Source organism: the organism of the source record quoted next (assembly GCF_019968955.1).
Source record: "MAG: Porospora cf. gigantea A chromosome Unknown PgA_NODE_228_length_27645_cov_353.911, whole genome shotgun sequence".
Taxonomy (NCBI): domain Eukaryota; phylum Apicomplexa; class Conoidasida; order Eugregarinorida; family Porosporidae; genus Porospora; species Porospora cf. gigantea A.
Window position 1 is genome coordinate 1 of NW_027151519.1, and position 27,645 is coordinate 27,645.

Sequence of the window (27,645 nt, forward strand, 5' to 3'; positions counted from 1 at the left end):
CTCCAATTAAGCACCCAGACACAGTCTTCATCTTATGGTATATAGGTACAGTTAACAAGTGGCTCACATGCTGCGTGGGGTGCCCAGAATTATTTTTTCGAAAAATCGAAATATTCCTGAAATCACAAGATGCGGAGTATTGATGCGGTGTATCGACATGAAATCCAACCCGTAGTCGGTCTCGGAAAACATGCCGGCAGCACGCTGCGGCGCCCACAGAACGACTTCCCTCCTCTACAGGACGTTCTGAACGTCGGTGAGGACAAGACTTCTCGTTGCCTTCCCGATGGCTATCTGTCACCCATCACTGTATCCCACTGTCAGCACTTGCTGTCAAGCCCCAACAACAACCTGGTCGAGTGGTTTCCTGCTCCAAACAGGACGCAGCCCCGCTCAGTGTTGATGGCAAAAAGAGATGTGGAGTTCGTCGACATTGCTCAAGCACACGCAGCGTTGGCCTCCCTAGCAGGAAGGAAGCAAACGTTTGTGGCGTCTGACACCGTAGCGCAGACCCAGGAGGGATACTGGAGTGACAGGCGAAAAATAGAGGACTGGTTAGGTTTACTATGCGAACGACGAACAGAGGATCTCTTCGATCAGATCGCCGCCCTTTGCTTCCAGACCCCTCAATTCTCGGGCGAACTTCGCCGACTTGTGCAAGTGCGGAAGTTCTGGCCTGTGGTCTCGTGGCTACTCACCGAGCCGCGGCTTGACCGGTCACATATGATGGTGGTTTGGGATGCTTTGCTGCAACCGGGAACTTTGGCGGTCCTCCTCCGCTGCTACGAAGGCAGTCCTGATTTCGACACAATGAATGAGCCTCCGTGTGACCTGCACACGTTGCAATCGAAGCTTCAAAAGCTCGTAGACACCTGCGCGGCAGCTGGTGAGCTGCCAGGTCACGTGGTCTGGCTTACCCAGAAGGACGCAGGTCTCCGTGGGGAGGTGGCTTCTGCCTTATTGTTGTCGTTTGCTGCCTTCAGCGATGTCATTGTACACCCGCTGGGTGTGTTGCTGCTCCTGGTCCTAATGACTAATCCCGACTTCGGAGACGCGCCGCAGCTCTTTATCAGAACGGTGACCGCTTCCATGTGCCTATTGAACGACGCCGCTGTATCAGGAGTTCAGAAGACCGCGAGAGTTCTGCTACGAGCTGCAGGCGCTGCCGCTGGCAAATCGGCGACGTTGAACTCGTCCATAGCAGTGGCCATGGCAGTGTTTTCGTCAGAAAGCGCCTTATGATCTCACGGCGAGCACTTGAAGTTCGCCGACACACGAAGGATCTCTGCTGATATGACTCTCCCACAAACCGGTTGGCAATTGTTGACTTCCCCGTCGGAAACACCCAGCGAGAGAGAGAGGCCGAGTGGCCATCTCTGGCTGAAGTGGGCTTTGCTGTGGGTCCTGCAGTGGCTCATGCACTCGTAAAGGCCGACGTCGAGCGACTCGTGGTGCAGGTGCTGGCGCGAAGTCCGGAATGTCACAAGGACTGCTTACCTCTGGCTGCTCCTTCGGCTTCGTGGCCGCACAGAAGGAGGTCTGCGCAGCCACGACACCTTCACAGTGCGAGTAAAACGGAAGCAAGTCTGTAAAAGACTTGGCCAGATAATCTGCCGTCTCCACATAGTACTTCTCCCTTTGCCGCTCGTGAGCATCAATCGAACTTGCTGTCAGAGCGCCTATGTTCTGCCGGTGAACGAGCCCCAGACTGAGACCCTCAAGCCGAGAGAGGTTTTTCATCAGCCGTTTCCTGGTGTCGCAATACAGAATGCCTGGAAGTAGGCCAGCATCGTTTACTGCCTGAAATGCCCGTATCGTATGGCTCATGTACGTTTTCTTTTTACGGGCTCCCAGAGGCAAAAGTGACATGGACCTCTTCAAAAGTGTAACGGCAGGCATATCTTCCATGAACGGGCGCAGGAAGGTCTCCGATTTGAGATACTCCACAGAGGAGGACGGCCCTGCATGGTTGCAGGAATCAAGCACCAGCCTCAGAGCATGTTGCATTTGAGGGTCAATATTTGGAATCTCCGTCAAGTCGGACGTCATGAATAGTGGCCACACCAGAACAGAAGGGTGAAGTCCAATCTCCAGCGCACAGTCATTCACTTCCTTGTTCCTCACCAAGAGGGTGGCCACGTCAACATATCGGAACGCGGCCCTCCAGGCCCAGCAGAAAACAGACAGCAAGGAGATGGCCAGTGCTTGGGTTATCGGGCCAGGAACCAAGCTGTTGACGTAGCTCTCGAAGTCTATGTGGCATCCTGTAAACTCATTGAACGCAAGTTCATATTGGGACGGGGGCACCTCAGTTACATCCAGCACGTTCAGAAGCCAGGTGGGCAAGTGTTTGATGCCCACGATCAAGCACATGTGCCCAATGGCGGTAAGAAGGCTGCCCATTGTGCCGTCCCCGTAATTTTCCTCAAAGTCAAGCTTCCTCAACTCACTTAAAGCTTTGTCGCGTCGGCGTGTTGTAACTAACGACAATAGCGTCATGAGGACAAGCGTCAACCCTTGTCCTAGCTGTACGCGCCACCACTCACCCAACTCCGCTAGCTGCCGAATCCGATCGGTAGCCGCGTGGGATCGCATCGCATCTACGCAATCGTAGTGCAGGTGCCGAATGAAGCGGGCAGGGTTTGAGGCCACCGGTGAACTACTCGTCTCTGGTTCCAATCCTTTCAGAAAACGCTGGATGTACTCGCGAATAGCCTCTTCACCAGCCTCTTCACCAGCCATTGAGACCCGCTCGAGATCTTGCCAATCCATATCTTGAAAGCCGACTACCAGCCAGTGCTTGTCGCCACATAAATCCCTGACCAATTCCACCAATCCGGCCCATTGCAAGTGCAAGCTGACGTCGGTAACATGAGCTTGAATATCCACTGGCTCACCCACCAGTCGTCGGAGGGCAGATAGGATTCTCAGGCTGTGCAGTCGAGTCCTCGAAGTCGCACCCTCAAGATACAAGCAGCCCAATGTAGTGAGAGCGCTTGTGCAACCACCTTGCACCACGGAGATGCAATCCGTATCCTGACCGTACCACGATTCTAGGAAGCAAATGTAGTCGATTAGAAACTGCCTCAACTCTCTGGGATTCATTTGTATGAGCTCATTTGTGAGGAGATGGGGTTTCTGGCAAAACCACTTCGGCTGAACTCCATTGTCACTCAGAACGCCCACCCGACTGATGAACCTCAAAGGTATCCGATGACTCCGAAGCAAGGCTGCTGCCAGCATGCCATTGCCGTCCTCCACAACGGACCGAACCTCGCAGCTTGCCAACCAGTGGCGCCATCGATTGGATTCCATGAGCGAGTTTGCTGTCAGCATGGACATCAGCTCCGGGAACTCCGAAAACTGAAGAGGACCATGCGAAAAAATGGCCTTAAGTCTCCGTTCTAGCTCCCTCGCTTGACATGAGAAAGGCAACACTAGCTGTAGAGGGCCATTCGCGACGGCACCTGGGTGCAGCAGCTTAACCAAGTCGTCAGTGGGCACGCTTTCAATCGCCCACGGAACGCAAACTTTGGACGGATCCAGCACACGCCAGGCGTCTGGTTGCAGCAATTTGGATGATCCGGGGGGGAACTCGTCGGCTATCCGGTCAAGAACGCCCATCATAATGGAGTCCTTGCCCACGATTTTGAGTGACGCGACCAGCGACGAGACACCAGATGTCTTTTCCAACCGCAGCCGCATCAAAATTATGTCAATATTTCCTCATACCCTGCCAGGGATCTTCCACAAAAACACATAGGCGAATCCTCCTACAATTAGAAAGAGGAAAGGAACGTAAAAGACATGAGCACGATCACCGGGAGTAGCAGCATCGATTTCGCGTACTTATCGTCGTCATACGACATTGGGTGTTTGATGAAATCCAGCTGCGTAAAAAAAAACAGGCTCTTCACCTTTTTAATCATGTGAAGCAAGGCAAGGGTAGTTACGACGCCGAAAATGATCGCGATACCGGTCGTGAACGAACGTCGTGTGGTTGGCGGTAACAGCAGGAAGACACAGCACATGAAGTAACCAAAGCTGTGCGGCCCCAGACTCCAGTAGCTCTCCGCCACCTGCACAGCTATCCTCCTCAGGACCCGCTGTCGCCTGCGGGAGCACCGATGGGAGGTTGGCTGGCACGTGTGAAAACAGGAGCACAGGTGCTGCTGAGGAGTGAGAAGTTTGGGAGGCATCACTCTGTGGTTGCCCGAGTGACGGAGGCACACTTGGGTTAACGACTCCAAGGCGTCTAGAGTGCCGCCTCTGGAGACAAGGAGCTTAAGGTCCACCGGTTTGGGAGGCGTAAGAATTAGGTCAGGCCATTGGAGTCGGCATTTTCTGCATTCTAGGCATCCGGGGCAACGCGGCACCATCAGGTCCCCTTGTCCTTGTGTGACAACGAAGCTGGCTGGGGAATCCAATTTCTTCAAACACTTGTTGTTCTGCAGTTCCTTAGTTGAACGGCAAACTGGAAGTGAAAGCACTGCCCACAGGAGGGGAGATTCGGCATCGCAGTGCTCTGGGAAACAACGCATGCCCAATTTTCACTTTTCAGTAATTGACACAAAATGTGCTGAAACATATTCTATTCCGTACACTGGGGCAACTAATCGAATGAAGTTATGGACGATAAGCAATGGGAGTGACACTCATGGATACACTTCGTACCTAAATCGATCATTACTTCATGCGGCTCCAGGAATCTCGAACGAACCCGTGTTCCTTTTGGCATTTCGCCTCAATGAGCCTTCTGACCAACGACAGGCAGATGATGCACATCATTGATGAGGTGTCCAAAGAGATTAGATCGGACTTCAATATGTTGCTAGAACCAGCTGCTTGGGAACGCAAGGACCCGTCCGACGTCTGTGTCCCGTGGTCGAATGAAAACGTGCCCAACGACCTGACTGAGCGGCTGAATCTCAGTGTCGCCGCGGCAAACCCTGCTGTCGTAGTCCTGCCTTTCTCATGTCAAGCGAGGGAGCTAGAACGGAGACTTAAGGCCATTTTTTCGCATGGTCCTCTTCAGTTTTCGGAGTACCCGGAGCTGATGTCCATGCTGACACCAAACTCACTCATTGGATCTCATCGATGGCGCCGCTGGTTGGCAAGCTGTGACGTGCGCTCCTTTGTGGAGGACGGCAACAGCATGCTGGCAGCAGCTGTGGGACATGAACATCTTCATCGAGTACCTTTCAGCTTCATAGGGCGACTTAACTGTCTGGATTCAGTACCGCCGACTTCTATGGAATGGATGTATCAGGGGGACCCCAAAGATCACCCATCATCATTCCAAACAATCCACCCTACGCTTCTACGAAAAAGCCATCTCTTCGCAAATGAACTCTTGCGGATGGACCCCGCTGAGCTACGGAAGTCTCTGATTGACTACATCCGCTTCCTGGAGACGTGGTTCACGGATGCGCGAGAAAGCCAGGCAGTCAATAATGGGTTGAAAGCTGCGCTCGCGGCGTTAGGATCCTTGCGTTTGGAGGGTGCGACTGCAACGACTCGACTGCGAAGTCTGGACATCCTTTTCAGCATTCGACAGTTGAGCGGGGAAACCGAAAGCCCGAGCAGTCCTGAAATCGACATGCGCTTGCAATGGGAAGGTGTGGTCAGCTTGAACGAGCATTTCTTTGGGAAGCAGCACTGGCTGGTGGTTTGCTTCGAAGCATTTGGCTTCGAGCATAGCAAGGAAACCATCATGGCGCTCATTCAGTCATTCGTGAGGGGGAAGCACCCAGAGCTGAGAGATACACCTGCAGATTTGCTTCCGTGCAGACTGACTGGCCTGCTTCATGACAAATTCGTTGAAGTTTCGTGGAGTGGAACCGACGGAGAGCGTCTATCCAAGATTAAAGCCCTTAGTGACTGGTGGCTCCGCCAACGCGAATCAGGACTCACCTACGTCCTCGCATACTTAATGTCGTTGGTTCCAGAAGGTCGAAAAATGGCTATGCTTCGTGAGGCCATCCACAGCTTCCCCGTCAACCATACTCAGGACCGGATTCGCCGCCTATTGATCGCCATAAAGAAAGTCTGCGAGATCCTTGGCAACAAACTCCTTCCAGATTGGCTAGGAAACCTGCTAGACTCACATTGCTCTCCTCACCCCAGACATCTGTTCATCAAGGACGAGTTAAGCCAGTGTCTTGTGGGGTTCAAGTGCTTCCTGGAGACTCTGGAGACTGGGACACTGAAGGAGACATTCGCCCACGTTTTGGGCTGCGTATTTCGGTTTGCCTGGCTAGGCAAGTTCCACTATGCCGGTCTAGTTGCCCTAATTTGGAGGAATCCTGAGCTGCGAAGACAGCTCGACGGGATCTCTGCGGATTTGTCCGTGCTGGTCACCCCTATGATGCCCTCTGGTGTCGATGAGGAGTCTGCAAATCTCTCTATGCCGAACTTGTCGGTTGTCTGCCTTTGTGACCTTCCAGCTCTCGTCGCTCCATTCATGGGAGAGATGCCGGCGCTTAAGCTTCTGATGGCCGCAACAACGCTTGCCACTGAACCGTCCATTGAGGTTTTGCAGAACCTCGGATATTTGATGGACGTGTTTCGAGACTGCAACGACATCATCAACCTGCATAAAGTGGTTGATACACACCAGGTTCGACAATTGGTACGGGGGATGGAGGGGTGCGCCCGCCTCGAAAATATACCGGTCGAGTTGAGCAGATCAGCCAAGCGGTTGAAGGCAGCAAAGGCCAACAGGGAGAACATGGCATCGGCGCTGGCGGGGAAGACGTTGGCCTATATCTCCGATTGCTGTGATGCAAGGATGCATCTGATGCAACGCGCTGAGTCATTTCGGCGGGCAAAAATCCCCTTCAGAAACGCTGCGCGCCCCGAATCGCCCTGCAAGGTGCGTGTGCCTGCGCCGGTGCCAGCCCCTCCGTGTAGGGACAGGGCCCCTCCGCCTGAAGAGGCTAAACTCGACACACCATCAGTCATCACGTGTCCCCACTGGGGTGAAACACAGCCAACCCACTATCTGGGAGCTAGGTATCCTACAGGACTCTGGCTGCGCCAATTCCGGCCGTCTAACGCCTGTGCAATGGCTGAATCGAAGTTATCCTTTGGGGAAGTCACTTGTGAGTGGGTCCAAAACATGTAGTGAGTGTTGTTGCAATCGACTATCTTTATTTGTCAGAATGAATGCCATCATCTCAATTGTGATAACCGTGGCTCTAGGCTCGAACCCTGAGTGGTTTAAGGCCACGGTCAACGAAAAAACGTCTATCAACGGCGTCAGCTTTGAAGATTTCATCAATCGTGGGGGGTTCCTTCGAGCGCGAGGAATCAATTCGCTCCCCTCGCAGCTCGATTCCTGCCATGTTAAATTTGAGCTCGCCATCAACCAGGACGTGTCTGGTTCCTTTGGAGACGTTGTCGGCCAGTTTCGGGATAACCTCGGCCAGCTGATGAAGGAGGTCTCTGGTCTCTACCCAGGATCCCGAATTGGCTTCAGCACGTTTAGTGATAAGCCCATCCCCATCAGCGGCTACGGCGATCATGGAGACTTTCCAAAAAAATTCCGTAGGGATCATTGTTACAAGCTAAAGTCCCCGTTGACCTCGGATGTTGCCAGCCTGCGTCGAGCGTCTGCCTTCCTCAACATTAGTGGAGGCGGCGACTACAAGGAAAATCTTCTTGGCTCGTTGGTTTCCATTGCCAACGACCCCGACTGGGGATTCTCTGCCGGTCACGACGACGACGCAGCCATTATTAGGGTGGTTCTCTCTATCACTGACGCCCTTCCGCACACAGCAGGTGACGCCGCCGAAAACGTACGAAACTGGAACACCAACTGGGGCACAGAGGACTTCGAGGATGACTGGGCTCTTTCCTACGGGTCCTGCAAGACAGATAGTCGTCTCCACGCCCAGTTGACCGAACTGCGAGAGAAGTTCGACGCTGGAACGCTGACAACACATGAGGAAATTCAATTCAACGAGATCCGAGACACCTGCGGACCTTGGAAGTTCGATGATGTCTTTCTGACGCATGGAAACGTCGTTGACACCCCAGAAAATTGTCTAAGATACGACTACCCGTCGTCAGATGAGGCGATGAACGCCTTAAAGAAGATAGAGGCTCTGATTCCGGTGATGCTGACTCCGTCTGCAGACACCAGTCTCAACTTTGTGAAGTACTACGGTAACTGCCCGACCGCCAATACCGAAGCACAGTGTCTCAGAGAGCACTATCAGCAGATGTTCGCTGCTGGCGGCCTGAATGGCCTGTTCTACAGTCTCGAGGGTCATCGCTTTCCATACATCAACGACATCATCGTCTTCGTGCTAAATGAGATCAAGGGGATGTACTGCGAAGGCCAGCTCTTTCCTACAGAGATATCATCGACGACGACGGGGGAGAAGTCGAGCTTGTCGTCGCCGACTGCGCTCGCACCTCCAACGACTATCGGAGGAGCTTGCGGTTGCGCCGGGAACGCTTGTCCTTGCGATCAGGAGATGCGAATCCACGTGGGAGTAGACGTGCCAGTCTCGAAGTGGGAAGCATTTCTAGCGTTGTTTACTCCATGGGTGAAGTGAGCAGGTAGGTAAGTGAACGCTCGTGTTTGTGAAGAAATCGTCACATTTAACATTCTACGTTTGGTAACACGTCACACCACGAACGGAGCAGCGCAGGTCGAACTGCGTTGAGATATCATCTGGCAGAATATCCGAACCATCCATATCGTATCCTGGCAAATCTTCTAAAATGGCGACTGAGGACGATAGTTCCCCTGTAATCCTGAACGTGTTCCACACCCATCGGAAAGAGCAGACCTTCCCGTGGACCATCACGATCATCGGGGCGGCAGGCCAGGTGGGTCTGGCCTGTGCACTAGCCTGCGTTTCCCAGGCTGTTGGGAACCGTGTCTGTATGTTTGACGTGGTGGCTGACAGACTACAAGGAGAGGTAAAGGATATTCAGCAGGCGCTAACGTTCATTGCGAACCCGCCCTGCGTTTTTGCGGCCACGGACCTAAAGGAGACGGCGAACAGCCGTATCGTTGTGGTGACTGCTGGCGTTCGTCAGCAGTCAGGCGAGTCTCGACTGGGGCTCCTTCAACGAAACGTGAACGTTTTTAAGAGCATCATCCCTGAAATTGCCAAGAACAGTCCCGACGCGGTACTTCTGATTGCCACCAACCCCTGCGACATCATGGCTTACGTCGCCTGGAAGCTGTCAGGCTTCTGCCGCAACCGAGTGATCAGTACTGGCTGCAATTTGGATACGGGTCGCTTCCGACACTATCTGGCCAACGAGTTGCACTGCAGTACATCCTCAATCCATGCCTTCATTCTCGGCGAGCACGGTGACTCGTCGGTACCGGTCTGGAGCTCCACCAACGTGGGCTCCGCCATTGTAAGTGAGCTCTGCGACCTTTCAAAGACGTCCAACGCACACAAACATGTGGTTGCTAGCGCGGAGGAGATCATCCGGCTGAAAGGCTTTACGAATTGGGGTATCGGATTCAGCGTTGCCCAGCTTTGTAGGCGCATCCTGCACAATACTGAGGAGGTGGCCGCGGTAGGAACCTTTGTACAGGGGCTTTTTGGGATCGAGGAAGACGTGGTTTTGACAGTGCCATGTCTCCTTGGAGCTCACGGTGTGCACGGCGTGGTCAATTTGACCTTCAAAGAAGAAGAGAGCGACGAGCTCCTAGCCAGTGCGAAAACCCTAGCGGAGTCTATGAAAGGCATAGAATACTGATGGTGTTTAGAACTTGCCAACTTGTATGCTGCCACGTAGAGTCCACGAAAGCACAGTATCACGATCGACCCTTGAGAATCTGACCCCATCCAATCAGACGCCAATGCTTCTCGATCCGCCGCGAAAGTGCCACGTTACTTCCGATGCCCGCACATACTGGCAGTGAGAGGGACAAGCGACACATTTTGTCCTTGTCCACCTTCTTCACACGAGCGCCGACTGTCGTTGACCCGATGTTCAGCATAAGGTACTCCTTGGACTTCAGCTTGCTCACCTCAGCCCTGCTGTCGTCAGATTTGACGCCAAGCAGCCGCCTCAGCAGGTAGTAGCTGATCTTGATTTCGTCATAAATGTCCGGAAGGTGCCCAGGAGCACCCAGTACGGATCCGACTAGTCGGTCAGAACGGGTCAACTTGGGGTCTAGTTGAGTGCCCACCCCGATGAGACCGCCTGGCACTGCGAATTGAAGTTCATTTTGTTCAGCGAACAGCGATCGGATTCTGGATCGTATCGGAGTGCACACGACTCCGCTTTCGCTTTGAGTGATCACACCGGGTCGAATCTCAATCTCGTCCCCCACACGTAGTACGCCCTTCAGCAAGGTGCCACCAGCAACGCCTCCCTTGAGATCTTCGATGTCCTCCCCTGGTTTGTTCACGTCAAAAGATCGAATGATGATCATGTGCGGACTCGAGGTGAAGTCACGTACCGGAACGGGTATCTGGGTGACCAGATACTCGCACAGGACGTCGATGTTAAACTGCAGTACGGCGGAGACAGGGATGATCGGAGAGTTCTGTGCAATGGTGCCTTTCACAAAGTCTCGGATTTCATCATGCTGCTGAAGGGCCTGATGCTTCTTAATGAGTTCCACTTTGTTCTGGAGGATCAGTAGGTGCTTCAGGCGCATGATCTCCACAGCAGCCAAGTGCTCAGATGTCTGTGGTTGCGGGCAGGACTCGTTACCTGCTACGAGGAGTAGGGCGCCATCCATCACCGCAGCTCCATTGAGCATGGTAGCCATTAGGATATCGTGACCTGGGCAGTCAACGAACGAGAAATGTCGCTTGAGAACCATCGCGCCGCCACACTTTAGACAGACTGGGTCATCAACATGATTAGACGGATAGGACTTGTAGCACTCCGGAGACCGGCACTTTTCTGTGTTTCCGTTCTCGCAACAGTACACCTTAGCGTTGGCGTACCCTAGATATATCGTGATGTTCCTCTCCTTCTCGCGTTTGAAACGTACAGTTTGCACTCCAGAGATTGCCCGCACAATAGTTGACTTCCCGTGAGCGACATGTCCAATCGTGCCGATATTGATCGTGGCCTGCCTCGAAATGACCTCTGGCGTCAGCGGGGTCAGCTTCGTGGGCTGTGTGAGGAGGGGTCCGGGACCTTACGTCTAGCGTGTCGAGGTTCTGCGTCGCCAGATAGTCGGGCATGCTGAATTTGCGGCTTTTTCTAAGACGACGATATCCGACGCAACCCCTCATGAGCACATAACAAGGTCACTGGTCAGGCGACAGCTCTGTAAGCAACTGCGCCAGGAACAATGGGTACGACTTGAGCTTGGCCAGCTTGAGCCGCAACTTGTCGTCTTTCTCCCACAAGGTCTTTAGTTTCCCTGTTACATGGAATTCGAAATCCATTGGGTCCACAGAGTTGGATTCTATGACCGTGTCCATGGATGTATCCAGGGTGAACTTGAACACGCCCAGGTTCTCAGGTGTCAAAAGCCTCAGATGCATCTCGGTGCCGCAGGTTGTCTCTACAACGTTTGCGTCCCATCCGAGCAGGTTAGCAAGAACTATTCGGTTGAACCTCGAGGACCGATCATAGTATTTACGCAAGACAGCAGAATGCATCTGCTGCTCATTTTCGTCTTTCCGTAGTGTCAGTTTGCTCTCCAGATCGGCTTGAACTCCCTGTAGTCTTTCGATCTCGCATTGGGCTGATCGCCACTTGTCTTGCTCCTCCTCTAACGCGCTGAGTGCCGTCTGCAGTTGGGCGCTGACCACAGCAGACCCCATGAGCTTCCGATTCGCCTCCACCAACTCAGATTCTCGTTCCTCAGACAGCCTTTGCTGTCGCTTCACAGCACACACGGCCTCTTGAGCTTCCTGTTTTACCTTTTCCACCACCATTTCCTTTTCCCGCAGCTCCCTTTCAAGGACTTCCAAACGAGAAGAGTCCAGCTCCAGGGAGACTACAGCGGCGGTTTCGCGTTCGAGCCGCTCTTCGAGCTTTGCTATATCGCCCACCAGCGCCGCATTTTCATCTCGGAGTAGCGCGGTCTGGCTCTTCGTCGCAGCCCGCTCAGTAGCTCGCTGCTCCGCCATGCGCTTCATGTCCTCCGCGGCGACTAGGTCGCGATTATCCCAAGCACTCACTAACCAGCTGCCGAGTAAGCACGTCAACGCTCTTCTGCAGAGCCTTTGTGTCCGCTGGACTGGCCTCCTGATTGAGGTTGGCCATGAGGTCCTGCAGTATAGTCGCTAGCTCTGTGTGGTAGCGAATTGCTCTAGAGTTCAGCATCTTTAATTCAGTTTGTTATTTCCTTTTTCTGCAACCTCAACAGTTCAGACAATACACTCCGGTCCGTCTTCCTATCCTTCGAAATCACCCTCGTCTTCTCTCCAATCTTCCTGTCGGCGAGACCCACAGCCACCTCCGTCGCCATGTGGAAGTATTTTGGAACACCTAGAGACTGGTGCTGGCGCATGCGTCGACCCTTTTTTCTCTGCAGCATTCCACGAAACTCAAGAGCCTGGATTTCCTTGACGGTTTCCGGAGAGACGTTCGTCTGTGCAGGCATGCCGAACCACTTCTCAAGCCGGGCAGCTTTCTCTGCGCGGCGCCGTCGGCGACTCTCTTTGCTGTCGTTGAGAGGCACCGGCTCGCCACTGCTGACCGCGTCCAGTACTGATTTCTCTTGGGTCAGCGATTGTGGTTCGTAGCCAGAAGGGGTCGTCAAAGTGCAGTCGCGGTGGGAAGCCTCGACATTGAAGGGCTTCGTTGACGATTGGAAATACGTTTGTGGAGCCTGGACTTGAATGCCGGTCTCTAGCTCGCTGGTAGACTCTCGAGTCTGTAGAAGCTGAATGAGGTTAGCAGTGTCGAAGAGGGACATGCCAAATCTCGCTATTTTAGTGATGGTAAGTGGTCAGAGCTGTGTCGAACTCAGAGTCGGCTGGAGGTGATCACACCAGAAGGCTTTCGATTGGACGGTCGACTGAGCGACGAGACTCGATCCATGCAGGTTCGAGTCGGGGGTGTCATCCGAGAAGCTGATGGTTCGGCCGAGTTGAAAGTTGGCCTAACACAGGTCGTGGCGGCTGTGGTGGGGCCTGTTGAGAAACCGCGAGGTGCCGACCTGCTGACAGTGAACATTTCAGTCGCGCCGTTCGCGTTCCTGGATCGGAAGGTCATGCGGCGTAATGATAGGAGGGCTGCGACAGCTGCGTTGGCATTGAAGGGCATCTTAAGTGGCGTCATCGCCGCTGACAGGTATGAGTCGAGCTACATCAAGATCAATGTAACCGTCATTGCACTGGACGGTAATCTACTATCCCCTGTAATTAACTGCGCAATGTTGGCCGTTGTCGACGCTGGCATCAGTCTCAAGGAAATGGTCTCCGCTGTGGACGTAGGACTTGTCGACAACCATGTCCTCGTGGACCTGGCACAGCGAGAACTCGTAGGCACTCCGACCGTTTCAGTTGCTTGTACCAGTCGTCACAACAAGCTGGCGTCACTCATGATGTACAACCGAGTCCCGGAGGACGCCCTTCCGCAGCTGGTGTCAACGTCTCAGAAAGCCTGTGCACGTCTCCACCAAACCTTCTATGAAGCTGTGAGGAGACGGGCAGCTGATGGACTGGAGTTAGCGTGACATTCTTCGGTGAGTTTGGTGTGACAAGAGATTAGGACAGGCACTGGAATTAGGCGTGAGTTGGTTGTCAGTGGCTTTCGGCACATGAATAATCGCCCGTTTCATGCAGCTGCAACCCCAACAGTCGTCACACTGATGGGTCCGTGATCAATAACGTCAAGACTGAATGCTGTCCGGACTCAACCTTTAACTTTACTTTCCATCAGGTGGGCTGAGGCTGAGTGTCTTGGATACGCGCGGCTACGTGGTCTTGTGCTAATCCAACATTGGTTCAAATTTATCATATCTTCCAATGAAGCTAGTATCCTTCTTGATTGCCGCTTCGATGGCACGAGTCCTGCAACGGAACGAGTCTGATGCGGCAGAGTTCGCTAAGAATGTATTCCCTGACATCTTTTCTAGTGAGCCGTCCACTCAACAACCGACAAGCACATCCGAGGCCTCGACAGGGACCAAGGAAGGGTCCAAGGAAGGCGACAAGTCGACGACAGAGCCTTCTACCAGTAGCACTGACGCGATCCCCGAGCCCAGCCACCTCCTTGGGACGCCTGGAGCGCCTTGGACGGGGTCATCGGCGACTTTGGGTGACCACCTTGCAGCCAAGCCCTTTACGGAGCTCATCGTGGAAACCACGGCTAGTGAAGAAAGCACGAAACCGAGTTTCACCAAGACCACTTCAGGGGTACTGACCACCGCCAAGGAGACATACTCTGCAGCATCAGAAAGCTCTGGAGTCTCAGACAGCTCCAGCATTACTGGTGCGTCCAGTTCCGTTACGTCAACGACGTCTACTTCCATTTCCAGTACCGTTACGTCAACGACGTCGTCTGTCTCTGGCTCGTCATCGCAAACCTCGTCATCTGATGCGGCGGCACCAGCAGCGAACGGCGATGCCTCAAGCACGATGACTGAACCTATCTTAAGCGAATTCCTCCCTGCCAAAGACCTGGATCTTGGAGAGCTATGGAAGAACATTGAGGACGTCCGCACCATAAAGCCCTTCAAGGACGACATGATTGGAGACGGGTCAGAGACACAAGCCATACCAGTCACACCAGCCACCAGAATTAAGGAGCCCATTGCCATCTGGGACGAAAATGTCGATCACGACGCATACATTGACGAATCCGAGACCGAAATGGATTTGGAGCCCCAGCCAGCCACTGAGCCAGCCCTCGGCACTCCAGGTGAACCCTTCACCGGCTACCCCACTTTGGCTAAGCCAAGCACTGAGGCCCCTGTCAATCTGGACCTGACGGAGGCCCAGGAAACCGAAGCGATAACTGAGCCGGCCACACTGGACACTTACACGGAGACTGCCCCATTGATCCAACCTGTTGTCTGGGACGAGTTAGATGCGTGGACTGCGCCAGTGTGGACCCCTCCGACACCTGAGGTGGCTACGGCTTCCACGGCTGCTGTGGAAGTAATGCCCACAATCCCAATCATTCCCACGGAACCCGTTGTCGCGACAGACCCATTCTTGACGCCGCCGATGCCCGAAAACCCATTCCTGACCGCTGTGGGTGCGATTCCGGCTGAGCCATACATTCCTACTGCGGGACCCGAGACGGCGTATACTTTCATTCCTACCGTCCAACCAGAGCCATTCGTGCCCTCCTGGCCGTCCACTCCGGCAGTGCCTGCGATTCCGATGCCGGATGAGACGATTGCCACTGACCCCGTGTTCCCGGTTGCCACTGACCCCGAGTTCCCGATTGCCACTGACCCCGAGTTCCCGATCGCCAATGATTCTAACCCCGATGAGCACATGCTCTGGAAGGACTTCGATGAGCGCACCATCAGGCCCTATGACGATCTGACCACTACCTCACCCCCAACACACATGCCCACCCCTCCTATGGAGGACCTCGTCAGCGCCACAGCATATGAGGACGACTCCGACTACTTCGGCGAGAGCACTGGTGAATTGGAAACGACTGAACCTCTTTCCGGTTTGGGAACTCCGGGGTTGCCCTACACAGGTTTTGTGTGGGATGACACCACGACGGAGGAGAAGAAGCACGACAAGAAAGACGACAAGAAAGACGATAAGAAACCCAGCAAAAAGCACGACAAGAAGCCCAGCAAGAAGCACAACAGCAAAGACAAGAAACCTAGCAAAAAGCACCACAAGGTAAAGAAGGTCGATGAGGATGTTAAGGACGACAAGCATAAGGCAAAGCACAACAAGGACGACAAGCATAAGGCAAAGCACAACAAGGACGACAAGCATAAGGCGAAGCCTTCTGACAAGTCGAAGCATACCAAGCATTCTGACAAGTCCAATGTTAAGGACAGCAAGCCTGCCAACAAGAGCAAGGACAAGCACCTTGACAAGTCTAAGGCCAAGCACGCCGCTAAGCCCAAGCACGCTGAGAAGCACAAGCGGAAGCCTATGCCTGCGCACCCGAAGAAGGATGTGAAGAAGGATGTGAAGAAGGATGTGAAGAAGGATGTGAAGAAGGATGCGAAGAAGGATGTGAAGAAGGGTGTGAAGAAGGATGTGAAGAAGGATGTGAAGAAGGGTAAGATGGGCGGCAAGACCCACAATATCAAAGGTACCGACAAATCAGGCCATCTACAGGGCGATAACAGCTCACTGGGACTGAAGTTGGGCCTAAGCACTGGTATCTTCTTGCTAGCGCATTTACTACTGTAGTTCCGAAAATGAAGTGAATTGAAATGAAACAACGTCAGCTGATTGCCGATGTTAGTACGACTGAAATGAAACTCAACTCCGCGTAGGATGTTAGGTGCGATCGACACGGAAGTCACAAGAGATCCAGTAGATTTGTTGTCTGCGCTGCTGTACCGTTCTCAGGTGACATCTTAGGCGAGTCGATCAGCAAATTGAGCGTGATCCCTTCAAACGCATCAGGTTTCGCGGTGGCAGTGTTCTCCAGAAGCCGTGGACTGGCGGTCGGAGCCGGCCCAATGGAAGATGTCGACCGGTCAGTGTCCAGACTGAGAAGATTCCCGTTCGTAACCGGAACTCCCGGAGAATCACCCAACAGGCAGGTAGATTCAGCGGCTGCTGTAGACGTCAGCTTCTGAAGGGCTTTTCCACTGGCTACCAAATCCATATCCGGAGCTCCTGGTATGTATCCCACGTCGCCGATGGCTGAGCAGAGACCCGCAGGACGCCGTGCTGGTTCGCTTGCGAAAAGTTGCTTCTGGTCATTTAGGTCCAAGGTTAAAATACCCCGCCCTTCCGCCAGCCTCTTCTCCAGTTCAGCATCCATGGCTGCCAGAGGGTCTAGGGAGCTAAAAAGCGTGAGAATCAGGCGGTCAGCTCCAGCAGGCAGTTGATGTGCCAACCTTGTGCCGCACGACACCAAGGCATGCAACAGGTGGTTCACCTCCGGCACTCGGTTCGTCGGAACACCACTGACAGAGAACATATCCGCTGGACAAAAGAAGAAGTCGCTAGGCTGAGTGGTGAATGGTTGGGAAACTCACTCGATGGCTCTGCGCTAGAATCTGGCCAGTCTCGAGCAGAGTAGCGACTACCCCGTCGGCTTCTTGGCATGGATAACCCTCTCCAGGGCTCGTCAATAAGAGGTGTCCCTCCAATCCTATCAGTTGGAGGGCGGTGAACACCACCGCTGGCTTCGTTGGATACAGCCTCAGGCAGTGAAAAACTCGGTGGACCAAATACAGGTGCAGTTCAGGCGTCGCCCTGAACGCCTCAACGAATTGGAATACCGATTGGTTGGGCGTGTTGTCGGTCAAGCAAAACAACTTCAGCAGCGTATCGAACATCCATCGACGATTAGGTGCTAATGTCGTGACACTCGAGGACAGACTCGCCAGCACGGCATTCACGAAGGCTACGTTCTCCAGGCGGGGGGGATCGGTTTGATTCTTGAGTATCAGATGCAAGTAATCTCTAGTCGTCTCCTGCACATTCGACCTGGAAATTGCTGCCGAGCACACAGCAAGCGCTCGTGACCGTATGCTTTGATCGTCGTCATGCAGACACGGGGTCACGGAGTGGGCGATTTCTCTAACTGCAGATGGATTGCTGCCTACCATGGATGCCAAGCAGTCCAGTGCGGCGAACTTCACGTTGACGTCTTCGGACGCCAGTAAACTCTCCAGATAGAGCAGCGCTTCCTTACAGGTGTCGGATACAATAATGTTACTCTCCAGCGACCCTGCGGACACCAAGTCGTCCTGAAGTAGCAGGTCAACCACCTTCGCTTGTCGAGGGAGGGAGGTCACCGAAGAGATAGCAAGAAGGGCACTGGCGCATTCGAAGACAACGCTGGCCCCAGCGTTCTTGGTGGTGTCCATTCCGTCAGCTACACTCTTCAGCACAGGTCGAAGAAGCGCTGCTGCCGCATGGTCCTTGACCGCCATAGAAGCCAGCACCCTGGCGAGCCTAGCCTGCAGAAATGGGTCCGGCAGGTCATGGATGTCTACCTCAGCTGTGGATGGGACGTCTTGTAGGTGCTTTAGAACCATCGGGAACACGTCTCCTATCAACCTGTCAAAGTCCACATCCAGAACGCCAAGCACCGCTTCAGTCAGCGTCGCGGCCGCCAACTGGACGCCGTGGTTGGAGTCCTTCCACAGGCGTGGCAGCAGCTCCATATAACGCGTCACCTCTTCTGGACAGGCGCGAATGAGCTGCGCGGCGCATGCTGCAGCTCGCTTGACTAAGTACGGGTTAGACCCTTCCAATAACGTTTGCACGTCCCGACCTAGGCTTTTGGCGAGGTCCGGATTCGCAACTACGGCTAATGCGCCCATGGCGATTCCTGCGATGTACTGATTGCTGTCCTCGAGGTCCTTCTTAATACAATTCGTGAGGAGGGTGAGCATGTCGCCTTGACTATGGTCCATAAGCGCCACGACACCTAGGTAGCCTATTCGTTTATCGAGGAACTCGCTTGAGGCGGTCATCTTGACGCACTCTATGAGTCCGAAGCTAGTAGGCTCTCCGTACATTGAGATGAAGATGAGCTTGGCCATGTTGCGTGCTGAGTGCCGCGTGCTTCCGTCTTTGAACGCAGTTCGGATGAGCGCAAGCTCACGAGCGATCAGGGCCTTTTCTTCCGAGATGGTCTTGCATTGTCTGACCGAACGGACAAACTCCTTCAGCTTGACGCTCATGTCTGAGTCAAGTAATTAGCGGTTTTAGGCAAGAGAACATTTTCAACACGAATCAGAGGGCTGCGGCGACGTGACAGAGCTATACGGGCCACGATCAATTCTTTGAACATACCAAGAGGGCTTGCGCTCCGACCCCACCTTCACCAGCGTAAATTCAGCCCCATTCTCTGGGAGGAAGGTGTCAAGACTGACTAGCGGGTCTTCGTCCTTGTGGCACTCAGAAAGTTGGGTGGCGTAGTCGCTCTCCTCAACGAGACACCGCGTCAGAAGTGCATCGTCTACGAAGCCGAATTTCTTCTCGAACTGCTTGGATTTGCGTTTTGACAGGAGGGTGGACTGTGCATTGGTGTCGTCCAGAGACGAAGTGCAAGATGTAATTGTCGGAGGCCCTTCGTCGTTGGGTGAGATGGTCACGAAGGTGGTATTCGCACGAATCGCGTCCAGCGCCTCCAGCACCGGTTGGAGTTTGGTGGCATGTTCGAGAAAAGTCGGAGAGATGTTTTGCAAAGGGACCAACGACGACAACGACGCCTGCAACACGGAGGACCTTTTCGGCTTCACTAGCATATGTTTATCGCCATTTTAATGACTGTGCGGTTTTGTGTTCTTATGATGCTTTATGCCACGCTGGCGCTTGTATTGGCGGTACGCTGATTCTTTTTCGTGCTTGTATTGGTGCTCTGGCTCTTCATAGATTCTCTCCGCTGCTTCGCCAGCTTCCTTGCCTCGAACAGATCTCTGTCCCAGTCCACAATAGCGGAACCCGCCTTCTCAACACAGCAATCGCAGATGGTGTCGGCTATTTCCTTCATCTCGTCTGTCCGTAGCTTCGATTTAAGGATGGCTCGTTTGGAGAGCGTCATGGATGTGCCAAGATTCTATTCCAGATATAAGAAAGCGATAAAGTTAATTGCATGCCAGATTATGTGAAGAACTCTTTAGTCTCTTCCTCCGATACACAGTTCCCCCACGAGCTAACCTGAACCTGACCCAGATGAGGAAGCTGCGCCAAGTACATGGTGACTCTGTCCTGACCGATCCCTCCTCCGATAGTGAGCGGATATTCTCCCGCCAGAATGGCTTGGTGGTACTCGAAGCGTTTGTCCTCGCCCCGTGCCGTCATCTGCGCCTTAAGGCTGGCGGCGTTGACTCGAATTCCCATGGAGGAGAGCTCTAGACAGTTGTCTAACACAGGATTCCAAACAAGGATATCACCGTTCAGATTCCAGTCGTCGTAGTCCGACGCCCTTCCGTCGTGCATTGATCCATCTGCCAACGTGCCACCGATCTCCATAAGAAATACGGCCCCATGCTCCTTACATATCTCGCGCTCGCGCTCCTTTGGAGTTAGAGACGGATAGGCATCGTGGAGCTCTTGCGTAGTGATGAAAAACAGGTTGGGGGCCATTCGTAGTGGCTCCTTCCCCATCATAGAGGTGTACGTGGGTGCAATGGCATCCCTAGTCTTCAGGAGGCATCCGTAGATCTGGCTCGCGACAGACACCAGGAACGACTTGGACCTGTCAGATGCATGGATGACCTTCTCCCAATCCCATTGCACTACATAGAAGGAATGGATCGCATCCAAGTCCTCATCTCGCCGAACGGCCTTCATTCGAGTAACCAGCCCTTCGCCTCGGGGGTATTTCATGTTGTGAAGCGCACAACGTTTCCATTTGGCGAGAGATTGCACGATTTCGAGGCGCTGGCCGTCTTTAGTCTCGAAGGACACCGGGCGCTCGATGCCGTTGAGCTCGTCGTTCAGACCTGTCTTTGTGGGAAGGAACAGAGGTCCGCTGACAATGTCCAGCTTCAGCTCGTCGCGAAACACGCCTTCGAAGGTGTCTTTGATGCGCCCAATGAGAATGTTACGTTGCCGGTGAGAGAGAGTCATTGAAGTGACAAAATTGCTTATATTTCATGCCACGCAACACATAACATGCTATGTTTTAGATGTTAGTCCCAACCCACAATTTACTGGAGACTTTTTCTGCAGTGAAACAACAAGCTAGGGTTGATCAAATAGGACTTTTGTTGGTAACGACCAGCTAGGGTTTATCAAATCGGACCTTGGTTGAATTTGATCAAATAGGACTTTTGTTATGTTTCTATTCAACGTGGAGTCCTTGGTGGTGGTGCTACTTTTGACAGTATGCACCTGCACGTATCTACGACCCAAGATTCCTAACTGGTTTGACAACCGACAACCGGGAGCCTACGGGGTGCTTGGAAAGTTCGCCATCGTAGGTGAGAGGTTGAGTCCGTACGTCGCCTTGGCTCTCACGTGCACGGCGGTGTACACTTTGGTGCTGAGGAAGTAATAGAGGCGTGAGTTGCGGTGTATGAAAAATTTGGATACGCGAGGTTGTGTGCACGCACACATGAGTAAGCTGAGATGGAGGACAGTAGGAATCGTGAGGCTCCAGGGTTGGGGCCAATCAGGCCTGTCTCGGCGTAGTGTGTGGAATGATGTTTCTTGTTTCTACGACGCTAGTCTGGCAACGATGCACAATCCGCAACCACATGCTTGGTGTTTGGCAAGTCGAAAGCACCCTGCGGAACGTGAGCAGCAGATATGAGGCACACAGACGCTAGTTACGCCTCTGGAAGGGGTGGCGGCGCAAGATCCTGGGTTCATCACAATGCAGGACATCTCTCCGGCCAAAAAAACGTGAGACTCGAGCAAAACACTCACGCAGCAAGTACCTCCACATTGCACAGGTCTTCGCTGGAATTGTTCAACCGCTGCACAACCGCTGGATCTCCAACCGAGTTATCCAGTCTACGATTTGCTCCGTCATGTCCGCTAGAACCTCCGAGAGCTGCCGAGAGATGGAGAGATACGTCACCGCCTCCAGACTCATAAACATCGTATGCCTTGTCGCAGCCATGTTCCAGATCTCTATAGCGCCGATCAACATTCTGATGTCCTACAAGATGGGAATTGGCACCCGCGGGTCCATTCTGGTGGGGATGGTGTTGCTGCTGCCTGTTTTGGCCACGGTGCCAGCATCAGTGTTCTACATATTCCAATCCGGGTTCCTCTCCTCCAAGTGGCAGCGGGCGTTCGAGGCGTGGGCTGACAGTAACCTCATGGGGACCCTCAGGGACCCGATCAAGTACAATATGGGGGAGGTGCAACAGTCCTACGAAGCTGGCGCGGTGCTGTTCGCTTTTGCAGTCGCCTTTCAAGTTGTCATCATTGTGCTGCACTTCACGGTGGCTGAGTTTGACACGTTGCAGCTCCCGAAGGATTCTGCCGCCTACACGGACCAGAAAATGTTGGAACGCAGCAAGGCCCTTCGGGAAATCTACCGAGAGGCTAAGAAGGAAGCTGAACAGGGATAGTTAGTTTTGAATTAGAGTGATTGGAAATCTACCGAGAGGCTAAGAAGGAAGCTGAACAGGGATAGTTAGCTTTGAATTAGAGTGATTGGAAATCTACCGAGAGGCTAAGAAGGAAGCTGAACAGGGTTAGTTAGCTTTGAATTAGAGTGATTGGAAATCTACCGAGAGGAAGCTGAACAGGGTTAGTTAGCTTTGAATTAGAGTGATTGGAAATCTACCGAGAGGAAGCTGAACAGGGTTAGTTAGCTATGAATTAGAGTGATTGGAAATCTACCGAGAGGAAGCTGAACAGGGTTAGTTAGCTTTGAATTAGAGTGATTGGAAATCTACCGAGAGGCTAAGAAGGAAGCTGAACAGGGATAGTTAGCTTTGAATTAGAGTGATTGGAAATCTACCGAGAGGCTAAGAAGGAAGCTGAACAGGGATAGTTAGCTTTGAATTAGAGTGATTGGAAATCTACCGAGAGGCTAAGAAGGAACCGAGAGGCTAAGAAGGAAGCTGAACAGGGATAGTTAGCTTTGAATTAGAGTGATTGGAAATCTACCGAGAGGCTAAGAAGGAACCGAGAGGCTAAGAAGGAAGCTGAACAGGGATAGTTAGCTTTGAATTAGAGTGATTGGAAATCTACCGAGAGGCTAAGAAGGAAGGATAGTTAGAGTGATTGGAAATCTACCGAGAGGCTAAGAAGGAAGCTGAACAGGGATAGTTAGCCTTGGAATGTTCTGGCTGGATAGGCTGATTTTCCTGACTGCTGAAACACCCATTAGAATGAGCTGGCAATTACTGGACTCCTACGACGAGAGAAGATTTGAGCGGGAGATTAGCCTTGCCTTAAGGGGTGGCAAGCTCTTCGCCGCCCCTGCTAAGAACGTGTGGTGTCCCTTCCCCAGAGACAATGATGATGGCACACCAGAGAAGCGCAGGAGGCCAGTGTGAGTGAAATCTGTTTATGGTGTATTTGCTCGAGACAGAAATGCTCCCATGGACGCGTTTTAGGCAGATGTCGTCCCTCGATCTGCAACAGCTCCTTATCGGAGATTTCCGACTCGTCGCAGACTTGGTCGATCCGCCAAGTTCTATTCGGTTTGACTCGGGCAGTGGACGGGTGAAGACGCGCCTCGACCCGATGGTGCTGCAGATCGACAGAGCGGAGGATATCTGTAGGCCATTATTGCCGCGGTCGGAGGCAGCACGCCGTGTAGAATGTGCAGGTTTCGCTCCGGTACACGGAAAGCGATGCCTTCTGCTGTATTGCAAGCCAGACGTGCTACTCATGGAGAAATCCCGATGTCGGAGTCTTGGTAGGCCTGTGTTTGTTTGACGACAGATCCTATAGAGCTCTTAGTGCAGGCTTCACTGTTCCGCGGCGTGGTTGCGGGACCCAACATCGCTAAGATCGTGCTCACAGGCGACGTTGAAGCCAGAGGTGGAGTGGTATTCGTGGGCGAAAGTAACATCCATCTGTTGGCTCACACCCAACCGAAAAACGCTGAACCGTTGCCTCCATCGCTACATTCAATACAGACACCCAGACCCAAAACCGAAATTCGCCCACTCCAGTCTTCCAAGCCCACCCCTCCTGCCAAGCGTCGTCGCCGGCAAACCCAGACCACACTCCTGGAGTTTTTCCCCCGTGACGAGTCCGAGGCCGAAGCACTGGACGTGTCGTTGAGTGACTCGGATCGGCCCTCGGCCCCCAGGGTACTGGAAGCCACACTGGAGGGTGCGAAGTTCCATGTAAGATTGGCCGACGGCTCCAGTAGATCAGTCTCCTCCCGAGAAATCTGCGCTGACAGAGACTTTTACCCGCTCTGCGCCCTGCTGGAGTCACCGCAACTTTCACGACAAATGTCGTCGAGTGTTCCGTACGTATTGAAGCTCCTGAACGATCACTTAGCAACTACCTGCGTAAGACTGCCTGGTAATGAGTCACCATTACCAGACATTGAAGATTTTGAAGAGACGTGCGAGAACGTGGAGCCGGAAGCAGAAATTGTTAGACGTGCACACGTTGAAGACTTTGAGTTCGAGTTCTAGTCACACCGAATGCTCAAAACGTCTTCCCGGCAAAATCCCATCACGAATGAGGATTGTCGCCCTATGTATGCTCGTTTGTGGATGTGCGGGCAAGCGGGACATTGAGGAATGTGCGTTGACGACTCCAGGGACTAAGATGGACAAGGAAGACCTTGATAGCCTGAATAAGGGGTGCGGCCAGAATCAGGTAGGGCACTATGAGTTCATACACAGTTCGGTTATGTAGAGTGAGTTCTGTAACGCGCTATCGTAGCCTCCTTCGTGAACCTCGCCGCTTCGACAGCAAGATTCTCCTGTTCATGAGTTTGACTCCTCAGGGGGTATCCTTGTACCGCACTCCTGCCATGAAGGAGCAAGTGGACAAATGGGAGCTGGAGAAGATCGTGTGGCCGCTGGAAAGCCTGAATGCTCGATGTTTTTCCATACGATCGGAACGGATGCCGAGTGTGATTTGTGCGGGGACGCGAAGACTGCGCAATTTTTGGTGGGGAAATACCCGCCGCAATACAGGATGAACATGTTCCACCAAGCCTACCTGTGTGCTAAATCCCCCACACGTGGTCGTCTCAACCTGGTCCCGCCTGCTGTCGAGATGATAGAGGAAGAAAGCGAGGAGGAAGGAGAGGCAGAGCCTCCGAAGAGCGTGAATCTCGTCATCCACGAGGGACCTGACAAAAAACTTCCTGAGATGGTTATCAACGGCACGAGCCTGGACGAAATTCTGAAAGTATAAGGCATGTGAAAAGTACACGCAGAGCGGAGCAAAAGCCAGCGTCACAGACACCCGAAGAAAGTTACCCAACGTGGAGAGCGTGATCCAGGAGATAAGCAACGACCCCCGTCCTGATTCGCCGCTGGAGGGTCGCTACCGAACCTTAGCTGAGAAGCTCGCGATGGATGGTAAGATTGTGGCAGCATTTCAACGCAGAAGCGCTCGCCGAGCACAGATGGGTGGGGGCGGGCCAAGCTCCAAACATGGGACATCTGAAAATGCTGGCGTATTTGGAGCGTGTGACCCCAATGAGAGCTGTCCGGAGGCATAATGCTGCTACGGTTCCCTTGGAGTTAGAATTAGATGAACCTAGTTCTTGATTAGGGCTTGCACCAACCTTGGGGTCTTGAGAAGACGGAAACCTTTGGATACGGGCATATGAGGGAGCACATCTTCCAGGTAGAAATACACATGTCCCACCAGCACCCCCAGCAGATACGTTCCTGGGTTACTTCCAAATGCCACGTCCAGCAACGCCAAAATCCACACTACGTATGGCGCCCTCACCGCGAATAGAAACAGGAGAGCCTGTTGGAACGGCATTTTGCGGCCCCACACATACGTTAGCACTGCGATCCACTGCTTGGACAAGAAGAGGACCGAGGAGCCCAGCAATTTATGCAGTCCTAGTAGCATGGCCGCCGTGATGAGCAGCATCCAGAGGAAATCTGCACGTCGGCGATGGAAGACCTCCTCCTCCAGCCGAGAGCAGTAAAAGATAATCATGTAGAGATTCATGGCGGCCTCCAAAGAAAGACTGCCATTGAAGAGAAAACAGGACACCACCCGCCATATTTGGCCTTGCGAGAGGACCAGCTTCCAATTCAAGTACAGAGAAAGAGGAGAGATGAGCTGGATAATCTCGCTACAGGCCACCCACGTCAATTGTGATTGCCGCTGAGAGAAGCGCGGACGTGAGCACCAGCGTTTTGGTGACAGGTGGAAGCGGACCCAATATAGAATCCAACATCTTATTGACGATTTCCGATGGACTTGGTCCCGTCTCGAAGACGCTTCAGTGAGAATATAACTTTCGCCACTGGTGTTGTCTACCTCTCGTCGCTACTGCTAGGCGCTCTCGGGGGGGGCGCAAAGGGAGCATTAGGAGGTGACCGATTCGAAGGACATCCAAAGCGACTAAAGATGCTGGCGAATCAAACCTTCAACGAAGCGGAGACCACAGCCGTGTCGACAGCCGAGAAGTGGACTCCTCGAATGCTCCTTACGAAGTTGGTGGAGCCCACAATTGATCGACTCGTTCTCACTGATTGGAATACACTCAAGGATGACGTCACATCCAAGCCGACCCACAAAGAGAAGGTTGTTACATTTTCCCGTCGCCTCCTCACGAAGCCGGCTAAGGAACCTACACACAACCAGCATCTATGCATAGACTTTGTGGCCGGCACCACCTCGGCTCTCTTGTTTCGGTGGAACCGTCTCAATCGAGAGGCACGCCGACGCACTTTGTTGCTCAGCACAGCGGGTGGCCTGTGTAACATGACCATGAAGCACATCGAGCGGATCTAATCTTGCAGTGTCGGAGCCTCAACTCGGCCGATCAGATGAGCAGCCAACCGATGGCCTCCGTCTCCGGTCGGCCTTGCAATCAAGTCGTGTATCGTTGTGAATTGGGGTAATGTGCTGCGCAACGACTCGCTGATGTTCCTTCCCGTTGTCAGGCACTTTTGCAGCTCCAGCCCCGCTAGCTGCACTGTGCGTTCCTGCCGCTGTGCTGCATCTTCTATCCTTGCCCGTACGACTTCATTCAGTGTAGTGGCCTCCCCACAGTCCCTCTCATGAGCGCCAAGCATAGCAATGGCATCGCCTCTGAATATCACTGGCCCCAGATACAAATCTGCGACATGTCTCCCAGATGTCAACCTCTCTGAGCAGTCAGCCAATGCCACGTTTCCGAACTGATCGAAGGAGCTCAATTCACCCTGCAGCATGCACCCATCCTGTCCGAATACAACAATGACGCGCCCGAGAAGACTGCTCAGTTCCTCAACCCACGAACTCATGCCGGCTTAATTCATAGATTCAAATCTGCCAGACGCGCCAGCTTATGCCAAATAAGATTCGACTAATCTAACTGGCATCATCTCATATCCAACATAAAGAGCCTACACGAAAAAGACCGACAACTAAATGCAGCACTAATGTTTAGGGTTGACATCAATTAACAAAGGTTAACTTCAAAGAAACAAGCAGTAGTTAGTACCCGCTGGCAACGAGAGATTGCAAAGCCGGAACCAGCTCCTGAATGCGAAGGCGATTGCGTCCTCCGTGATAGCGGAGGATCACCTCTTCATTCTCAAGACACGGCTCCGTTCCTTCGAACTCAGGACACACAGTAGTTTCGGGCTGACAGTACGGAGAGGAATCGTACAGTGCCTGGAGAGTTCGCAGTTGGTGCTCAATTCCGGCGGGAATGTCAAGTTCCGTATCCAAGGCCACGTAGCCACCATTGACGCTGTCACCCAATGTGTGCGCGTAGTAGGCTCTGAGGCACTCAGCCTCACTGGTCATGATGCCACAGTCGAACTGCGAGTTCAAGTACGCCATTCCCACATTGGGAGCCACCGCCAAGACGACAGGGATGGTGTTCTGATTCTTGGTAATCTCGTGGATCACCTGGCCAACGTTGGGGTATTCCCAATGCTTACAGTCGTTGACGTCAGCCTCAGACTGGTCCCCAGGATGAGTCACAATATCATCAGGATTGAAGAAAGGT

The 27,645-nt window shown here is 53.1% G+C and overlaps 19 protein-coding genes across 32 annotated transcripts; 10 read left to right on the forward strand and 9 right to left on the reverse strand.

Moving 5' to 3' along the window:
• Positions 1-129: 129 nt before the first annotated feature.
• Positions 130-1,242, forward strand: KVP18_005167 (uncharacterized protein; the record flags this gene model as incomplete). Its single annotated transcript, XM_067949544.1, has 1 exon — positions 130-1,242. One exon carries the CDS (start codon positions 130-132, stop codon positions 1,240-1,242), a length of 1,113 nt encoding a protein of 370 aa, XP_067811330.1.
• KVP18_002126 (uncharacterized protein) lies at positions 1,237-3,705 on the reverse strand (the record flags this gene model as incomplete). 2 transcript variants are annotated; one of them, XM_067952793.1, is made up of 2 exons in its annotated part: positions 1,245-1,460; positions 1,498-3,705. In XM_067952793.1, 2 exons carry the CDS (start codon positions 3,703-3,705, stop codon positions 1,245-1,247), a joined length of 2,424 nt encoding a protein of 807 aa, XP_067811310.1. The 2 variants fall into 2 exon arrangements, with proteins under 2 accessions (XP_067811309.1, XP_067811310.1); XM_067952792.1 differs by having other exon boundaries at positions 1,237-3,705.
• A 74-nt stretch (positions 3,706-3,779) lies between these two features.
• On the reverse strand, positions 3,780-4,541 carry KVP18_002128 (uncharacterized protein; the record flags this gene model as incomplete). Its single annotated transcript, XM_067952795.1, has 1 exon — positions 3,780-4,541. The coding sequence occupies one exon, from the start codon at positions 4,539-4,541 to the stop codon at positions 3,780-3,782; it is 762 nt and encodes a 253-aa protein (XP_067811312.1).
• A 206-nt stretch (positions 4,542-4,747) lies between these two features.
• Positions 4,748-8,564, forward strand: KVP18_002124 (uncharacterized protein; the record flags this gene model as incomplete). 3 transcript variants are annotated; one of them, XM_067952790.1, is made up of 2 exons in its annotated part: positions 4,748-7,107; positions 7,163-8,564. In XM_067952790.1, the coding sequence occupies 2 exons, from the start codon at positions 4,748-4,750 to the stop codon at positions 8,562-8,564; spliced, it is 3,762 nt and encodes a 1,253-aa protein (XP_067811307.1). The 3 variants fall into 3 exon arrangements, with proteins under 3 accessions (XP_067811307.1, XP_067811305.1, XP_067811306.1); XM_067952788.1 differs by lacking the exon at positions 7,163-8,564 and having other exon boundaries at positions 4,748-7,126; XM_067952789.1 differs by lacking the exon at positions 4,748-7,107 and having other exon boundaries at positions 7,164-8,564.
• A 169-nt stretch (positions 8,565-8,733) lies between these two features.
• KVP18_002136 (uncharacterized protein) lies at positions 8,734-9,732 on the forward strand (the record flags this gene model as incomplete). The annotated part of the gene is made up of 1 exon (XM_067952807.1): positions 8,734-9,732. One exon carries the CDS (start codon positions 8,734-8,736, stop codon positions 9,730-9,732), a length of 999 nt encoding a protein of 332 aa, XP_067811324.1.
• A 58-nt stretch (positions 9,733-9,790) lies between these two features.
• KVP18_002139 (uncharacterized protein) lies at positions 9,791-11,180 on the reverse strand (the record flags this gene model as incomplete). Its single annotated transcript, XM_067952812.1, has 2 exons — positions 9,791-11,110; positions 11,139-11,180. The coding sequence occupies 2 exons, from the start codon at positions 11,178-11,180 to the stop codon at positions 9,791-9,793; spliced, it is 1,362 nt and encodes a 453-aa protein (XP_067811329.1).
• A 66-nt stretch (positions 11,181-11,246) lies between these two features.
• KVP18_002138 (uncharacterized protein) lies at positions 11,247-12,868 on the reverse strand (the record flags this gene model as incomplete). Of its 3 annotated transcripts, XM_067952809.1 has the most annotated exons (3): positions 11,247-12,100; positions 12,129-12,239; positions 12,331-12,868. In XM_067952809.1, the coding sequence occupies 3 exons, from the start codon at positions 12,866-12,868 to the stop codon at positions 11,247-11,249; spliced, it is 1,503 nt and encodes a 500-aa protein (XP_067811326.1). The 3 variants fall into 3 exon arrangements, with proteins under 3 accessions (XP_067811326.1, XP_067811328.1, XP_067811327.1); XM_067952811.1 differs by lacking the exons at positions 12,129-12,239; positions 12,331-12,868 and having other exon boundaries at positions 11,247-12,086; XM_067952810.1 differs by lacking the exons at positions 11,247-12,100; positions 12,129-12,239 and having other exon boundaries at positions 12,281-12,868.
• A 123-nt stretch (positions 12,869-12,991) lies between these two features.
• Positions 12,992-13,630, forward strand: KVP18_002132 (uncharacterized protein; the record flags this gene model as incomplete). Its single annotated transcript, XM_067952802.1, has 1 exon — positions 12,992-13,630. The coding sequence occupies one exon, from the start codon at positions 12,992-12,994 to the stop codon at positions 13,628-13,630; it is 639 nt and encodes a 212-aa protein (XP_067811319.1).
• A 292-nt stretch (positions 13,631-13,922) lies between these two features.
• KVP18_002137 (uncharacterized protein) lies at positions 13,923-16,292 on the forward strand (the record flags this gene model as incomplete). Its single annotated transcript, XM_067952808.1, has 1 exon — positions 13,923-16,292. One exon carries the CDS (start codon positions 13,923-13,925, stop codon positions 16,290-16,292), a length of 2,370 nt encoding a protein of 789 aa, XP_067811325.1.
• Positions 16,293-16,404: 112 nt separating this feature from the next.
• Positions 16,405-19,318, reverse strand: KVP18_002122 (uncharacterized protein; the record flags this gene model as incomplete). 4 transcript variants are annotated; one of them, XM_067952784.1, is made up of 3 exons in its annotated part: positions 16,405-17,064; positions 17,093-18,753; positions 18,799-19,318. In XM_067952784.1, 3 exons carry the CDS (start codon positions 19,316-19,318, stop codon positions 16,405-16,407), a joined length of 2,841 nt encoding a protein of 946 aa, XP_067811301.1. The 4 variants fall into 4 exon arrangements, with proteins under 4 accessions (XP_067811301.1, XP_067811299.1, XP_067811300.1 ...); XM_067952782.1 differs by lacking the exons at positions 17,093-18,753; positions 18,799-19,318 and having other exon boundaries at positions 16,405-17,034; XM_067952783.1 differs by lacking the exon at positions 18,799-19,318 and having other exon boundaries at positions 17,060-18,751.
• A 50-nt stretch (positions 19,319-19,368) lies between these two features.
• KVP18_002127 (uncharacterized protein) lies at positions 19,369-19,614 on the reverse strand (the record flags this gene model as incomplete). The annotated part of the gene is made up of 1 exon (XM_067952794.1): positions 19,369-19,614. One exon carries the CDS (start codon positions 19,612-19,614, stop codon positions 19,369-19,371), a length of 246 nt encoding a protein of 81 aa, XP_067811311.1.
• Positions 19,615-19,673: 59 nt separating this feature from the next.
• Positions 19,674-20,645, reverse strand: KVP18_002135 (uncharacterized protein; the record flags this gene model as incomplete). The annotated part of the gene is made up of 1 exon (XM_067952806.1): positions 19,674-20,645. One exon carries the CDS (start codon positions 20,643-20,645, stop codon positions 19,674-19,676), a length of 972 nt encoding a protein of 323 aa, XP_067811323.1.
• A 208-nt stretch (positions 20,646-20,853) lies between these two features.
• Positions 20,854-22,099, forward strand: KVP18_002129 (uncharacterized protein; the record flags this gene model as incomplete). Of its 3 annotated transcripts, XM_067952798.1 has the most annotated exons (5): positions 20,854-21,047; positions 21,078-21,165; positions 21,194-21,313; positions 21,340-21,422; positions 21,451-22,099. In XM_067952798.1, 5 exons carry the CDS (start codon positions 20,854-20,856, stop codon positions 22,097-22,099), a joined length of 1,134 nt encoding a protein of 377 aa, XP_067811315.1. The 3 variants fall into 3 exon arrangements, with proteins under 3 accessions (XP_067811315.1, XP_067811314.1, XP_067811313.1); XM_067952797.1 differs by lacking the exons at positions 21,078-21,165; positions 21,194-21,313; positions 21,340-21,422; positions 21,451-22,099 and having other exon boundaries at positions 20,854-21,072; XM_067952796.1 differs by lacking the exons at positions 20,854-21,047; positions 21,078-21,165; positions 21,194-21,313; positions 21,340-21,422 and having other exon boundaries at positions 21,551-22,099.
• A 717-nt stretch (positions 22,100-22,816) lies between these two features.
• On the forward strand, positions 22,817-23,035 carry KVP18_002130 (uncharacterized protein; the record flags this gene model as incomplete). The annotated part of the gene is made up of 1 exon (XM_067952799.1): positions 22,817-23,035. One exon carries the CDS (start codon positions 22,817-22,819, stop codon positions 23,033-23,035), a length of 219 nt encoding a protein of 72 aa, XP_067811316.1.
• A 13-nt stretch (positions 23,036-23,048) lies between these two features.
• KVP18_002131 (uncharacterized protein) lies at positions 23,049-24,136 on the forward strand (the record flags this gene model as incomplete). 2 transcript variants are annotated; one of them, XM_067952800.1, is made up of 2 exons in its annotated part: positions 23,049-23,400; positions 23,427-24,136. In XM_067952800.1, 2 exons carry the CDS (start codon positions 23,049-23,051, stop codon positions 24,134-24,136), a joined length of 1,062 nt encoding a protein of 353 aa, XP_067811317.1. The 2 variants fall into 2 exon arrangements, with proteins under 2 accessions (XP_067811317.1, XP_067811318.1); XM_067952801.1 differs by having other exon boundaries at positions 23,100-23,400.
• A 46-nt stretch (positions 24,137-24,182) lies between these two features.
• KVP18_002123 (uncharacterized protein) lies at positions 24,183-25,179 on the forward strand (the record flags this gene model as incomplete). Of its 2 annotated transcripts, XM_067952786.1 has the most annotated exons (5): positions 24,183-24,323; positions 24,350-24,363; positions 24,390-24,620; positions 24,647-24,863; positions 24,892-25,179. In XM_067952786.1, the coding sequence occupies 5 exons, from the start codon at positions 24,183-24,185 to the stop codon at positions 25,177-25,179; spliced, it is 891 nt and encodes a 296-aa protein (XP_067811303.1). The 2 variants fall into 2 exon arrangements, with proteins under 2 accessions (XP_067811303.1, XP_067811304.1); XM_067952787.1 differs by lacking the exons at positions 24,183-24,323; positions 24,350-24,363; positions 24,892-25,179 and having other exon boundaries at positions 24,501-24,869.
• A 38-nt stretch (positions 25,180-25,217) lies between these two features.
• Positions 25,218-25,646, reverse strand: KVP18_002133 (uncharacterized protein; the record flags this gene model as incomplete). 2 transcript variants are annotated; one of them, XM_067952804.1, is made up of 1 exon in its annotated part: positions 25,218-25,646. In XM_067952804.1, one exon carries the CDS (start codon positions 25,644-25,646, stop codon positions 25,218-25,220), a length of 429 nt encoding a protein of 142 aa, XP_067811321.1. The 2 variants fall into 2 exon arrangements, with proteins under 2 accessions (XP_067811321.1, XP_067811320.1); XM_067952803.1 differs by having other exon boundaries at positions 25,218-25,634.
• Positions 25,647-25,895: 249 nt separating this feature from the next.
• KVP18_002125 (uncharacterized protein) lies at positions 25,896-26,438 on the forward strand (the record flags this gene model as incomplete). The annotated part of the gene is made up of 1 exon (XM_067952791.1): positions 25,896-26,438. The coding sequence occupies one exon, from the start codon at positions 25,896-25,898 to the stop codon at positions 26,436-26,438; it is 543 nt and encodes a 180-aa protein (XP_067811308.1).
• Positions 26,439-27,125: 687 nt separating this feature from the next.
• KVP18_002134 (uncharacterized protein) lies at positions 27,126-27,476 on the reverse strand (the record flags this gene model as incomplete). Its single annotated transcript, XM_067952805.1, has 1 exon — positions 27,126-27,476. The coding sequence occupies one exon, from the start codon at positions 27,474-27,476 to the stop codon at positions 27,126-27,128; it is 351 nt and encodes a 116-aa protein (XP_067811322.1).
• Positions 27,477-27,645: the final 169 nt, after the last annotated feature.